This window comes from Capsella rubella, unplaced genomic scaffold (assembly GCF_000375325.1).
Source record: "Capsella rubella cultivar Monte Gargano unplaced genomic scaffold, Caprub1_0 scaffold_2, whole genome shotgun sequence".
NCBI classification, from domain to species: domain Eukaryota; kingdom Viridiplantae; phylum Streptophyta; class Magnoliopsida; order Brassicales; family Brassicaceae; genus Capsella; species Capsella rubella.
Window position 1 is genome coordinate 13,927,481 of NW_006238922.1, and position 9,835 is coordinate 13,937,315.

General features: G+C 40.1%; 4 protein-coding genes across 5 annotated transcripts; 1 reads left to right on the forward strand and 3 right to left on the reverse strand.

Moving 5' to 3' along the window:
* Nucleotides 1–610: 610 nt before the first annotated feature.
* LOC17895475 (F-box protein PP2-B11) lies at nt 611–2,131 on the reverse strand. Of its 2 annotated transcripts, none has more exons than XM_023787669.1 (3): nt 1,693–2,131; nt 1,291–1,412; nt 611–1,204 (listed from the first exon to the last, which is right to left on the reverse strand). In XM_023787669.1, the coding sequence occupies exons 1-3, from the start codon at nt 1,969–1,971 to the stop codon at nt 793–795; spliced, it is 813 nt and encodes a 270-aa protein (XP_023643437.1). In that variant the 5' UTR covers nt 1,972–2,131; the 3' UTR covers nt 611–792. The 2 variants fall into 2 exon arrangements, with proteins under 2 accessions (XP_023643437.1, XP_006302687.1); XM_006302625.2 differs by having other exon boundaries at nt 1,291–1,409; nt 1,693–2,129.
* A 441-nt stretch (nt 2,132–2,572) lies between these two features.
* Nucleotides 2,573–3,637, reverse strand: LOC17896412 (pseudo histidine-containing phosphotransfer protein 6). Its single transcript, XM_006301364.2, has 4 exons — nt 3,327–3,637; nt 3,017–3,160; nt 2,844–2,916; nt 2,573–2,761 (listed from the first exon to the last, which is right to left on the reverse strand). Exons 1-4 carry the CDS (start codon nt 3,524–3,526, stop codon nt 2,714–2,716), a joined length of 465 nt encoding a protein of 154 aa, XP_006301426.1. The 5' UTR covers nt 3,527–3,637; the 3' UTR covers nt 2,573–2,713.
* Nucleotides 3,638–5,813: 2,176 nt separating this feature from the next.
* Nucleotides 5,814–7,664, reverse strand: LOC17895602 (SNF1-related protein kinase regulatory subunit gamma-like PV42b). Its single transcript, XM_023787115.1, has 5 exons — nt 7,506–7,664; nt 7,117–7,398; nt 6,575–6,809; nt 6,372–6,476; nt 5,814–6,288 (listed from the first exon to the last, which is right to left on the reverse strand). Exons 1-5 carry the CDS (start codon nt 7,628–7,630, stop codon nt 5,950–5,952), a joined length of 1,086 nt encoding a protein of 361 aa, XP_023642883.1. The 5' UTR covers nt 7,631–7,664; the 3' UTR covers nt 5,814–5,949.
* Nucleotides 7,665–8,142: 478 nt separating this feature from the next.
* Nucleotides 8,143–9,835, forward strand: LOC17894796 (protein TOO MANY MOUTHS). The gene is given in 2 exon segments (XM_006301796.2): nt 8,143–9,722; nt 9,724–9,835. Coding segments are annotated over 2 exon segments (1,482 nt in total). The 5' UTR covers nt 8,143–8,273; the 3' UTR covers nt 9,757–9,835.

Below are 9,835 nucleotides of genomic sequence, written 5' to 3' on the forward strand. Positions count from 1 at the left end.
TATATATATCATGGTTATTGCGAAATCCATTTACTGGATCAGAGATAGAAAAAAAGAAAAATCATAAAATAAAAAAATTTCAGTTTCGGTTTGGATTTAATTTATTTTGAGAAAATGAATAAAGGAGTAAAAAAAAACGGAACGGGATATTTTGCTGAAATATCTAATTAGGTCAAAAGTACACCTGAATTCGGATATTAAAGATTGTTTGAATAGAAAAATATCTAATCTTAGCTAATTTTGGATATGTAAGTCCAACGTTCGCCCTGACCAGACTGAGTAAGAAAGAAGAAATCAGGTAAGAATATCATTATGATTTATGAACACGTTGGTAAGGTCGGTCTCTAACCTCTCAACATAACCATGTGCACTCATATTAGCTGGATCCGTGCCTATATCATTTTTTTATTACTCTTATTCAAACAATATATGTATAGGTAACATGTATCATGCATCTATTTTTTAACAAACTTGCGAGGTGATATATTAATACAAACTACAAGTATCATATAACCAACAACCAGTCGTCGTCATCGTCTAACAATGAAAACTAATCTAATTTCCCTCTCAAAATTGCGTGTTGGTCAGACGACATAATTGCAAACCAAGATAAAAAAAAACAAAAAACAAAATTCAAACATAAATGAATTGTCATAGTCAGTAGAATCGAAAACACCAGCTCATATAGAAATACTTTTTAGAACAAACTTTATTTTTCTGCATCAAGAAAAGGAGAAGAAGAAGACAACACAAGATTGCACACGAGAAACTGCAAAGGTAGTTTAGAAGTAGCTAGGGCATAGGCCTAATCTCGATCCCATAGAGAATAAGGCCTTTCTTATCGAAAGGACCCTTTGTCTCCTTGAGGCTCATCTCTATTTCACCCATATCTCCTCTCCTTTCGAACAAGTGTCCCAACTCCACCTCGTACCAACCGTCTCTTCTCATAACAGCGCACGGAGCTTCTTCTTCAGTGCCTGGAATTTGCATGAGACTCACCAGGGAAGGCTGAACATCATCAGTCATCTCGGTGTCAATCAAGACAAGGGAGGCCTCTACAAGCCGGCGAAAACCGTATGGACTATCGTTCCACTTAAAGATAAGGTAAGCGGCGTAGAGGGTGTCATCGGAGAGAAGGCTTATGTTAATCTTTCCAGTGATCTCAAGCCACCACACCATGATCAGCTCTGCCACTTGTCCGAATCTGTTAGAAGCAATAATGCAGAAGAGGGAGTTTCAGGTCTACGTTTAGACAATGATAGGAATTGCTTAGTTTGTATGAAAAAGAACCTGGTATCAGGTAGAGTGATCCAGTGCCAGTATCTTTGGTCATCCCCCCAAGCAATGCTCAAGGACCTCGCTGCCATCATGTAGCACTTGTTACCACTCTTTCTCTCCAGCCAAAAGCTCTGCTTTGATAACGTAATAATGCAATCATATCACAGAGGCAAAAAAAGAGGCATTCCGATATATTGATTCCACTTCCACAGGTTATGGATCTTATTTGACTACAAGTTACATAGGGAGATTTGCATGAACAGAGCTTTATACTTAAAGATGAACTAGTATAATATGAAGCTCATCCATTTCCACCATCCAAGATTTGACTAGAATAGACAGACAACTTGGTTGTGCCTATAAAAAATCTAGAAACCTGGATCAGATTAAAAAATAAAAGGAAAAGAAGATTACCAAATGGGAGTCGTTGAGAAGAAGAGGGTTATGGGCGAGGGAGAAGAAGAGTTGTTTCCTGGTGGTAAGATCTGTCGGTGCCGTAAAGCCGGCGGGGAAATGAGTCGGTAAGAAATGATTCCAGACATTGTCGGAGTAGGCGGCGGATTTAAAGATCCTGGAGACCGCCGATGATCGGCAAACGTCGGCAGGCGTTGTTAAGGAAAGGATCTTGGCGATGCAGTCCTCTGGCAGACTATTCATCGCTTGGATTTGACACAAGCAAGTATCAGTATTCATCAGTTCTTTGATTTATGGTGTATATAAAGATTTAAAAGAAGGAGACGTGGAGCAGCTCGTGCATTTAACTTAAGAGTTAAGGAGATGGGATTACGAAGGAGACTTGGGGATGAACCACACCTGTCCCTTTTCTTACTCGTTTCTCCGGATTTGTTGCATGCCTCTCTCTCTCTCTACTAGAGAAAGCAAACCACCCACCCACATGTCTTTACATTTCTTTGCTTCTCTACCATTTTTTTATTACATTTACTCTTTCTTATCCTGGTAATCAATTATTCGTTACATTCGAGACACTTAATGAGTTGTGATTCTCTATATTGTATTAGAAAGTAACCAATACTAAAAGATAAAAACACCATATACAAGTATCAATTTAATTTGTTTACCAATTTCTCTTTCTGGCTCTTCTTTAATAATGTAATCATCAAACAAAAAAAAAATCCATATCCAAGATTAGCGGGTCATACAGTGGGCCTTTATTTTTCTTTTGTCACCCATATATAAGCCACAGCCCAGTTTCTTTTTTTAGTAAAAAATTTGTATTCTCACTAAGATGGGTTGTTCGCATTCTATATATAGATATGTAGGTAGGATCTGGGAATTGGGAAATACAAAGTGGCTATATATTATGAAGAAGGTAACAAAGCCCTTACAAGAAAGTGTTACAACACACAATTATATCATCATCATCATCACGCACTTATTTAGCTTTCTACTTATCCGGCATATTAAGTTGTAAATTCTACATTGGATATCTGACTCCTGCAGCTAATAGCCTCTGCTGCTCCAGCTGCAACCATTTAAAATCTAAATTTTCTTCGCATTAATTAATTATATGCGTGCATACATAAATTATTAACAAACCCAAGTACCTGGAAGAGTTCATGCATCATGTTCTTGAGGTAATGGTACTCATGCTCTACTACCTCCAGCCCTCTCAAGCACCTGAAGCAATCATTTTAGCTAGAAACAACAAAACCATTGACTTGGATATTTACCTCAATGGATTATATTACAGATTAGGAAATAGCGTTTCTAAGTATACCCTGGGCGGTTGCTAAGCTCGGCAGCGGAGCGAAAGGCAACGCAGACGTTACGAACCCTGCGAGCGCCAATGCTGGAACTGCTTCCCACCAGCTGGTTCAGGTGCAATCCTATTTTCTTGTAGTCCGAGAATTCTCTATCCATCCTGCAGTTACGTACGGTTCATTTATTTACAATATATCATATCATTCATTCGTGTACATACATACATACATGTTGCGAACAAAAAAAAAAGATGGATGGATCGGATATGGAAACACGGCACGTACGTAGACAAAGACGTAGAATGCTAGAAAAGAAAAGAAACTCACAGCAAAAATCTGAGGTTGCGGAGTAGCTTCTCGGATTCATCAAAGTAGATATTAATGACATCATAAACAAAGGTAGGTGAAGTCTCATCTTGAAGCTGCTGAAGTTGCAAGAAATGCTCGTCCAGCACTCCCTGGTGGAAAAGGGAGGCTAGGAGCCGGTTGATGTCGGCTTGAAGCCGGTCCACACCCAACCCCAACATCCACAGTGGCACACCCGTCTTGTCCCGTTTTCCACTATTCGATCTTTCCTCTTTAATTTCTTGTTTGTTAATTTTACTACTACTGAACTCACACTCCTAAGGTTCGCTAGCTTTTGGATATGTTGATGAGGTGCTATATATATGCATGACTGAGGTGAGGTTTCTACTCAAATAAGAGTCAGGTTTACCTTTTTCCCTTTCACTTTTACTCTCTCTTTATGGAGTACGTCCGTAGTAAATATTATAGTTAATTATTGTAAATTTTCCGTGAGAATATACAAGTTTCACGCGCATGATATACAAGTAAAAAAAAGGGAGAAGTGGTAACACAATCGAGGAAGAGTGTGGGGAATAAACCGGACCGTCACAGGAAAAGCTAGCACAACAAAACCATTCACTGTACAAGTGTACTTGCTAGACAATACGATAGAACCTTTTCAAACTCTGTGACCGGCTACATCCCCCCCCCACAGCCGGTTACCCCGCGTGACTCTGCCAATAGCGGCGTTCTTAATTCCCTCCCCGACAACCCATGCGACCGGCTTTTCCCTGTCAGATAGATATCAGGTTACGCCACCCGCAGCCTCTCTATGTCAGATATCAGGTTTCAGCTTTCAAAATTATATATATATATTTACCCTTAAATTTTTAGGATTAATTTCTAGTATTTTTTATATTTTTTTTTTACCATACTCCAAGTAAAATAACAAGGTCTTGATAAATAACATTCCGATTATACAAAAAATGCTTGTATTCTAATAAGTTATAAAATCATGTAATAGTAATAACATAGGATAAGTAACATGTAATTAGTTAATCCACTAATGGAATGGTCTGGCATGCACAAGATGTAATAGTAATAGTTTGTGTAGTATATATGAATGAAAGTAAAATAAAAAAAAATTAAAAAAAATGTGGGGATATATATATATATGCATTAGTTTCTGATGAGACGGTAAAAAGAAAAGAAAAGGCCCACACTTTGTTGCTCCTCCCTCGTACGACGAGCGACCTTTCCCACTAACTTTGCACTTTGCACTTTGCAGTGAGTGTTCGCTATTCTCCATGCTTCAAATTCTTCAATCCATCCTTTTCTATTTCTTCTTCTAACTTATCTTAAAAAGGCCTTTCTCTTTCTCGACCTAATCAATACCACATAAATTACAGTATACTATTTTACAAAAAAAACTAAAAAAACAAACTACACAAGCACAACACATAACTAAACATGCGTGAATTGTTTCCCTTAAGATCCGAAGATTTAATAAATTCTGGCCGTAGACTACAACCTGCTGCCATATCTATATTTTCATAGAGATGGTTTTGTTCAGTATTATTTTGAACCTGAAACACGTACGGACACAATATATTTTTTGTCAAAACAAAAGGCGTTTCAGTATTTCATTATCGTATATATGAACTAGCTAGTGTAAGCTTATATCTAACTTCTAACACGTCTAGTTACGTACGTGGTTTCCCATTAGCACGAGTTCATTGTACAATAAGGCCACATTAATCATCTTTCTTATTTAGTTTCCGTGGAACCGAAAAGTAAAATAATCATGTAGGCGGTGATTAATTTACGAAGAATTTGATTAGAGCACAAAAAGCGTGCTCATACGTAATTATTGGGAGGCTGGGAGCTAGCTACTCTAGAATCTACTATATAATACTATGAAAATAGATATATATATATATATATATATACAGTATATAGTATAGTAAACGCAGTTAAATATTACTGAAAAGAAGAAAGAGCGTGCTTGGATACAGAACAAACAACAAACTGCAATAAACTTTTTCCAATAACTACTATTAGAGTAACTAGTAAAGTGAAGCGCATGTAATGAGTATATGCCTTTTAAGGTTATATTACCGATTAAAATTAATTTTATCATATGATAATTATACTGCTGTACTAGCTTAGCATAAGAAATTGTCTCATTCGTAGCCATGCTTGTTTGCCACATATTCATCAATCACTACCCTCTCAATATATCATTATTCCTATCTATGATGGTTTTTCTTAAAATTTGTTCGATCCAGATTAATAATTTTGCTATATATATATATATATTATATTTAGAAAAGAATATCTTATAGAAGAAATTCGAGTTTAAGGAATGTTCCTGCATATATCTAGATGTGTGAGTGTGACTCGTCATTCCTATTTTGACAAGTATTGACTTATTGTATTATTATTATTATTTTTTTTTTTGTTTTCAAGCAAACATCATTCATATTCCTCCCACATTAGTCTAACTCTTATGTAAAACCGAACATTCGATACTGTGAGATGAGAAACGCCCTAACAATTTTTGTCAAAACAAAGTATTTACTTGTAACAAGTTGACAAAAAGACAAGTAAATATGTAAGAATTCGATAGAGACCGAGACCACTAGCTAGTACTGAAAGTTAGGAGTTAAAGCTGATCTCGGGCTCCGGAGAGCAAAGCGGATCGGACCGCAGCGATAATGTCAGTAAGAGAAACGAGGCCTTGTAGCCCATCATTCTGGTCTACGACCCAAACTCTGTGTACACGTTTCATAGTCACCATACGTAACACTTTGCCCAAGGTCGATGTCACGTGACACGTCACGAGTTCCCTCCCTGGTGTATCAACAACGGTGAACAAGGGACTTCTTGGGATTTTCTCAACGAACTCTAGGGCGTTTAGCGGTAACCAAGACCGCAACGTGGCTAAATGACATCCCTTCAGATCACTCGCCGAGAACGTTCCCACTACTCTCCGGTTTCTCCCCTGCTCGAGCAAATTAAACAGAGCTTCATAGAATCATGGATAGATATAATATAGATGTGTAAAGTGTAAGCAAAGTCACGTACGTCCACGAGCTGTTTATGATCCTCTTCCTCGCTGGTGGCTTCCACGATAGGAACGGCATTGAGCATTGACTTACTCATGCACTTAATCGCATCCTTCACTCTGGCCTGTAAAACATTGGCAGACAGGTCTTAATAATTAATCTAGGATCTGAAGAATATTTTTATTCTATTTTTATTTATAATAATAAGTTGATTAATTTTACCTGGCTAGTGAGGGCTAAAACGGTGTCTTGTCTGGCGGAGAGATCAGTGACGGTTTGGGAGAGGATACATTGAAGATGGTCGAGGAAGAAAGAGATGAGATCCATCTGAGTCAGCATAGCGTAAGAAGAAGCCGATTCCACCAGCTCGGGTCCTGAGATGTTTTCTATGTTGCTGTCCAATGGAACCAATACTCTGTGGATTCCTTTACTCAACAGCTCCATGCAATCCATTACGCTGCTTTTATCATCACCATTGTTCTTTAATACTAGATATTATTTTTTAATTACAAGAGACAAACACTACATGTTCCACTTAAATTTCTACCCAAAATTTGCATTTAACATTGTTTTCTGATTTATCTCTCTTAGTCTAGAAGTATAAATACCAAATTAAACAACTAATAATTAATGATAGAAATAGCGGTATACTTGGTCTTGCAACAATGTTGTTGAAAAAGTGTAAGTACATCTAATATTATGAAACGGATCATATATAGTATATATATTAGCAATTAATCTTCAATACTAAAAACCAAATTAACCTGGTATTAGGATTGAGAGACCAAAGGCTTAGACCCTCAGGGCAATGACCAATGATAGAAGAGACAGGAGCAGCCATTTTCTTATCGAGTCCACTCTCGCTGTCACTGTCGTCTCCCTCGCCCGCGATGTGTGCCACAACATCTAACATTGTCACCATTCCTATGTACTGTTTCCTTGCACTGCCGCTCTGTTTATCTGATTCTACTATCATCGACCCGCCGGCTCCCAGCCACTGGCCCGGTTTGGCAGCGACCGGCACAGCTGTAACTCGGTTTGTCACCGGTTTTGATCATACCAAAATAGTCGGTTTTTTAGTAATTTTTGATATGAATTATTGAACTCCAACAAAAAGAGATATAAATATGAATTGAGTACGCGGTGGTTTACCATGGTGTTCAAGGCGTCTGCTAGAGTGGCGTTATCGGGAACTTGGACAAGCCGCCGCTTGTCGAGCATAAGGTCTTTGACCTTGAACTCCATCAGACGGCTGCATGACTGCATGACGGTGGTCATGTGTTTGGGTGAGTGCACAGAAGATAGTCGAAGAAAATGGGACGATGCTGATAAACTTATTAGCATTAATTTTCTCCTTTGTGTCCGGTGCATTATACAAACTAGTCATGCAATGTTTACTTAGGAAGATGGCACGTGTTACATATGGTGCTCCATCATGGCAGGTGTTTTTTTTGGAAGGCACCCACGCGTCCGTGTTACAACTATATAATGATTTTAACTTTTACAATTAAACAAAGGTGAAATGTTAAAAAATGCAGTTCCCAATTTTACAAAATGGAGCCCTTCTCTCTTTATGGGCTCGGCCCAGCAAACAAAGAATAAAGAATGAAAGGAGAAGCCGGGTCGCGTTCGCGGAGCGGGTTGGATCCAGAGCCTAAAACACAAGGCGAATATCTCGTGAAAGCAATAAATGCAGGAATCGAGATAAGGAAATGTTTTTGGGGGGTTTTATTTCGCTACTCTTGAGTTATCCCGTGAAAGCCATTACTGAATGTTTTTTTTTTTTTTAATGGTTTGGACCACCATTGTTATTCTTTTCTTCTTCTTTTAACAACAATATTTGGACACGCACTACTTATTACAACTAGGAACCTCTGCCTAGAAGGCAACAACCAACCAACCAATTACAAAAATCGAAAAAATGGCTCGGTACCGCCAAATCTTCATTGTCTTGTCTATAATATCTCCGTTGGTCACATCTTTCACCGTGATCACCTCCGACTCGACTGCGCCGTCGGCTCTGATCGACGGCCCACAAACAGGATTCACGATGACCAACGACGGGGCTCGAACGGAGCCCGACGAGCAAGACGCCGTCTACGACATCATGCGTGCGACTGGCAACGACTGGGCTGCTGCGATTCCGGACGTGTGTCGAGGCCGGTGGCACGGTATCGAGTGTATGCCGGACCAGGAAAACGTGTACCACGTCGTCTCTCTGTCGTTCGGAGCGCTCTCAGACGACACGGCGTTCCCGACATGCGACCCGGAACGCTCTTACGTCTCTGAGTCCCTGACGAGGCTTAAACACCTTAAAGCCCTCTTCTTCTACCGCTGTTTAGGCCGCTCCCCACAGCGCATACCGGCGTTTCTTGGCCGCCTCGGGTCGAGTCTTCAGACCCTCGTTCTGAGGGAGAATGGCTTCTTCGGGCCTATCCCTGACGAGTTGGGCAATCTTACCAGTTTGAAAGTTCTTGATCTGCATTACAACAATCTCAACGGCTCCATTCCCTTGTCCTTTAACCGCTTCTCCCGTTTGACATCACTTGATTTGAGTGCCAACCGTTTGACTGGTTCGATTCCCGGTTTTCTTCTTCCGGGCCTGAACGTTCTCGACTTGAACCAGAATCTGTTAACCGGACCGGTTCCATCCACGCTCGCCGCCTGTGGATCGTTGATCAAAATCGATCTTAGCCGAAACAGAGTCTCCGGTCCCATCCCCGACTCGTTTAACCGGCTTAACCAATTAGTGCTTCTGGATTTGAGCTATAACCGGCTGTCAGGTCCATTCCCGCCTTCTCTCCAAGGCCTAAACTCTCTTCAGGCTTTAATGCTCAAAGGCAACACAAAATTCTCAGCAACGATTCCGGAAAACGCGTTCAAAGGGCTCCAGAACTTGATGATTCTTGTGCTCTCGAATATGAATCTCCAGGGCTCCATACCAAAATCTTTGTCTCGGTTAAACAGTCTTCGCGTGCTTCACCTGGAGGGCAACAACCTGACCGGAGAGATTCCTTTGGAGTTTCGGGACGCCAAGCATCTAAGCGAGCTGAGGCTCAACGATAATAGTCTGACAGGTCCAGTACCATTCGAGAGAGACACAGTGTGGAGGATGAGGAGAAAGCTGAGGCTCTATAACAATGCTGGTTTGTGTGTGGGCCGGGACAGTGACTTGGATGATGCATTCGGTTCAACATCTGGTTCTAGTGTCACCTTGTGTGAGGGAGAAACGCCGACACCAGGTCCTCCCGGTACTGTCCAGCATCTAACTAGAGAAGCCGTTGATATGCCGGACGGAGCTACGGACGTTTCAAGCAGTTCCATGTCTTTGGGGTTCTCCTGCCTACCTTCGTTCTTCCTTGTGTTCGTTCTTTTTCATTTTTATGCTAATTTCTTCTGATTAAGGAAGAAGTTATAATAATAAAACTGCTGTAAATATTCCCCGACTACTTTTCTTCAACTTAAAATTGATCTTCGCCTTCA